A 4,856-nucleotide genomic window follows, 5' to 3' on the forward strand; every position below is an offset into this window, starting at 1 on the left:
GCCTCCAATCTTGACATCACTGATTAGCTTACTTGGGTTGGTGACCATCAGGTCTAGTATCGCATCCCCTCTGGTAGGGCTGTCTATTACCTGGCTTAAGAAGTTATCCTCAATGCATTCCAGGAGTCTCCTGGATTGCCTACAGCTTGCCGTGGTACTTTTCTGGCAGATGTCTGGGTGGTTGAGGTCCCCCAGCAGGACAAGAGCTTGCAAGCACGATGCCTCCTGTAGCTGGAGTAAGAAGGCTTTGTCAATAGGCTCCCCTTGATCAGGTGGCCTGTAGTAGACACCAACCACAAGGTTCCCTTTGTTGCCTCCGTCTCTAATTCTTAACCATAAGCTTCTTGATGTAGAGGGCAACCCCTCCGTCCCTCCTTCCTCGCCTATCCCTTCTGAACAGCTTGTAGTCATCGATAGCCGCACTCCAGTCATGGGATTTGTCCCACCAAGTTTCAGGAATGGCAACTAGGTCGTAGCTTTCTAGCAGCACAGTGGCTTCCAACTCCTCCTCTTTGTTGCCCATGCTGCGTGCATTGGTGTAGAGGCACTTCAGCTGGGCTGTTGGCCATGTCACCTTCTTAGAGGAACACTCCTTAATTCCGTTGAGGTATTTCACTGGTGTTTCCCTGTCAGTTCCTATTACCTCAGGAGCCCCGGCTCATCTCTGTAAGATTTCAAGTGTGCTGCAGTGTAGCCAGCACGTCTCAGAGCAACAGGCTGAGGGCCCATGCTAGCACTCTGTCCCGCTAACCTTGGCGTGTCATCCCATAGCTTGTCACCGGAATGCCTAATATTATCCCCCTCGCCCTTCAAGTCTAGTTTAAAGCTCTGTCAATGAGCCCCGCTAACTCATGAGCAAAGACCCTGTTCCCCCTTTGAGAAAGGTGAATCCCATCTGACGCCAGCAGGCTTGGTGCTGTGTAGGCCATCCCATTATTGAAAAACCCAAAATTGTGGTGGTGACAACAGCCCAAGCGTACTGTATTAATAAAGGAGAGAGGAAAAAATAACCTGTGCTCCAGACTCCCTTACCAACCGTCCCAAGGCCCTGAAGTCTCTTTTGATTGCCCTTGGACTATGCGTTGTGGCTTCATTGCCACCCACATGGAAGAGCAGTAATGGGTAATAGTCCTAGGGCGGTAATAGGCTAGGAAGTTTCCTAGTGATGTCCTTAACCCAGGTCCCAGGGAGGCAGCAGACTTCCCTAAGAGGAAGGTCTGTCCAGCATATTGGACCCTCTGTTCCCCTCAGAAGGGAGTCATGTACAACTATAACCCATCTTTTCTTCCTCGTGGAGGTGGTTGTGATACATGGCGTAGGCCTTTCTGACCCTGGCAACACTTCTGGTGTAGATGGACCATCATCCACATCATCCATTGACTGGCCTTCCACATCCTCGTACCTGTTGTAAAGAGGCCCTGGGAAGGTGAGGTGGGCAAGGAGGGGGTTCGCCTGCCACCCCAAGTGTGGACTTGACTCCATTCACTCCTTTCCTTTAAGCTACTGACTTCAGCCTAGCAGGAGAAGGATACAGGATCCCCTTGATCTTGGTTTTTTTTCTGGTGACTGTTCCTCTTTCTGTCTCAGGGAGGGCAGAGCATGGTTCCACCAGTCTATCTCTTTCTCAGACTCCCTGATGCTCCTTAACCTTTCTCCTTTCTCTCGTAGCTCTGCCACCAGGCTGAGCAGATCATCCCCCTGCTCACACCTCACACAGCTGTTCTCACTACTGCCATCCATTACCAGCGAACGGCTCTGGTACTCCCTGCAGCCTGAGACCTGGGTGGCTGCATGTTTTCGTGGGAGCTCTGAGTTGCCACATCCATTCTGGCGAGCGCAGAGGACATAGCTTTCTGCCGGGTGGATACCATAGCTAAGCTCCTTTATTGATGTTACTGTTCTCTGCATCTCTCTATGAGCTGCCTGTACTCTCATGTCAAGACAGTGACTTATATTCTGTTTCAGGTCTTTTTGCATTCTTGACTGACTGTCTCTCACACGTTTTTTCTGTTTCTGCTTCTGCTCAACAAAATCAACAAAGTAACTCACCCAGCTTGCATCAACATGGTTCAAACATGATATTTTCAACACTATTTCCCAAACACAGCATGCTCCTAAACCTGCCCATCTTCTGTTTGTGTGCTGACTTGCAGACAGTAATTTTCAACACTATTTCCCAAACACAGCGTGCTCCTAAACCTGCCCACCTTCTGTTTGTGTGCTGACTTGCAGACAGTCTATGAACTGCCGGTATGGGTGCTGTGAAAGCTGTGTATGAGAGTGGAGGGGTAGACAAATTGTTTAAATGAACCATTAAAGACAGTTTCTTCAAGATGGGATTATGGTGCATTGACAGAGTGGTGGCAAGGAAACATATGTTAAGTGTTACTGTTCTGTTCTGTGGTTAGTGTGATTGTCATCAAGTTCTGTTTCATCTTAACTTTTCTGAGATGCAAATAAGCAATAATATCCAACTTCTTTGCTGTCACTGAATTCACACCCACACCAACTCCACTGCCACCCTAAAACATTAGGTTCTCAATTAAAATATATTTCTGTAAGAGCTCAGTGATTAAAAAAAAAGTACTTTCCCTAAAAATGAGAGATCATAATTCATTCCTACCATTAATAGGTGAAATTTCCAGTTTGATGGGTGCATAAGCATAGGGAGAAAACAAAATTCAGGTTCAATCTTATGTGAATACTTTGTTATTCAAAGCTGTTATTGTCTGGAGACATGAGCACAGAGAGTGCGGGTAATGAAAACAAATTTTATAAATATCATTGCAATTGTAGCTGTACTGAAACACACGTTGTCATCACAATCTCATCTGTTCAGTATGTGTTTAAACTGAGGCAAAGTCCTTGCTGACTTACACTTGGAGTTATGAGATTTGCAGGTGGTGTGAATCACCAGAGAATGCAACCAGTATTTTTATAAACCTTTAGTTTTATCAGGTGGATAACACCCACAAGTACACTCCTATCTACAGAAAAAAGCACAGCTAGGGCAGTGGCAGAACAAACTTTCTGCAGTGATTTGCAGTGTAGAATCACAGGGAAGATTCCCCAAGACAGAAGATAGTTCAATATCCATTGCCCATTCAATCCCTGGCCCCTTTCTGCAGTAATGATAAAAATTATTGCTAAATGTGATGCTTTTTTTTTTTTTCTGATATAGCTTTGCAAATAAACAGATAACTTGTTTTTTTCCTTGGAGTTCTTAAATAAATATCAGATGGTCCTTATTCTCTTTCTACGAAGCTGTGCACAATGTTAATGTTTACGAACAGAAATAAATTTCTCCTCTGTGTAAGATCAGTCCCTGGCACATGTTTCCAAAATGCTATCTGCTTAGCTATCTGTTCAGCTTTGTGACTAGAGGCTAGTCATTTTTCTTTGGAACAGAAAAATTCTTTTTTTTCTTTTTCTGTTTATTGTGTGGCTTTTGGAGAGATGGGGTCACTGATGTCCACGCGTATGTATCTTTTGTGGTCTTAATTGCCACCCTGGATCAAATTAGATTGGATAACTAAAAGATATTGAATGGTTTATAAAATACATTCATTTACAAAGGTGAAATGATGGCAATTCATATGGTGAAGTGACCTGACTGGGATCTATTACATTGCCTCCAACTGAACTACTCTGTCAAATTGCTGATAAGTGTGGCAATTTTGGAGGTGAAACAGACCTTGACCATACCCGGATGCTGTTCCAAAGCATTCAGCAACTCTGATCGGCTGATGTATGGGAAGCAGGTAGCTGTATCCAGCTGAAATGTAAACCGGCAGAAGATGGTTTCTCTAGGGTATGGCCAGAACACTGCACCGCCTGTGAAAGCATTGTGAAATACTTAATGGAGGCAAGTAGTTAATTATTTGTTTTTTGTAAAAAAATGGCAAATCCAGCCACACATGCCCTAGGGCATTAAACTGCTACACAAGGCTAGTTATAATTGAAAGAGGAAGATGTTTCCTAATTAATTATGTAAACAATGCTGCGGCACAACCCAGCCTTATTTTCAGTGATACAACATAATTTGTTGCAGAGTTACATAGTGTAATATAAACTATTATGGAACTTGTATGAAATAAAATACTAAGAATTGAGGAGGATTTATTTCTGTCAGTCTCCTTTCACAGAGACACTAAAACTTTTACTGAAGAAACTTTCCTCCAATCCTGTGTGCTTGATACCAGACCTCAATCTGTTTCTTGCAAGTGTAGCAGGAATTGTCTCTTCATATTGTCATAATTTGCAGCGTCCCAAAAGGTTTGTCTGTAAGACTATTGTATTTACACTTACTGGTTCCATTTAATACTGTCAGATTTGTTTCAATGCGCTTAGATAGAATGCAAGCACAACATAAAATAAATTGTGTGCCAGCAAATAAAGAGTAGGTTTTTGACTACAGAGTTGGGAATGCTGGTAAAAAAACAAGAAGGCAAAAAATGAGGAAATCTAAATGTATAGTATATTTGAGGCTAATCTCTTTTCCAAACTGTCATTTAGGATTTCTTCAAGACTTAGCTGCATTAGTTAAGGCTAGCTCAACAGAGCCCTGCCTTAATAGTTCCGTTTTTCAGAGCAACCTAGTTCTTCTTCATCTAAACACGCTTTAGGGTTTTCATCTTGTCTCCGTGTTCAGTGAATCTTTAGAGGCTTTCCTGGACTTCTTGAAGGGGGTCCATCTTATGAGTCCAATATTCGGGTTCCTCGTGTTGTTGTTTCACACCAGTCTTTCCTCACCACGTGAGCTGGATCTTGTACTGGCTGTCATTTCATGATTATCTCGAACTCCTGGTTGCTGTTACTGACTACCAAAAGGAAGAGCACAGCACATTCACTCTTTC

The 4,856-nt window shown here is 43.4% G+C and overlaps 1 protein-coding gene across 1 annotated transcript in view; it reads left to right on the forward strand.

The window, feature by feature from the left end:
* Nucleotides 1-2,252: 2,252 nt before the first annotated feature.
* The window catches only part of CNIH3 (cornichon family AMPA receptor auxiliary protein 3), a 29,193-nt gene continuing 26,589 nt past the window's right edge, over nucleotides 2,253-4,856 (forward strand). The window contains exon 1 of the mRNA XM_009577815.1: nucleotides 2,253-2,288. Coding sequence (XP_009576110.1) covers nucleotides 2,253-2,288 — 36 coding nt within the window. The remainder of the gene's footprint in view (nucleotides 2,289-4,856) is intronic.

This window comes from Fulmarus glacialis, unplaced genomic scaffold, assembly GCF_000690835.1.
Source record: "Fulmarus glacialis isolate BGI_N327 unplaced genomic scaffold, ASM69083v1 scaffold7865, whole genome shotgun sequence".
Lineage (NCBI taxonomy): Eukaryota > Metazoa > Chordata > Aves > Procellariiformes > Procellariidae > Fulmarus > Fulmarus glacialis.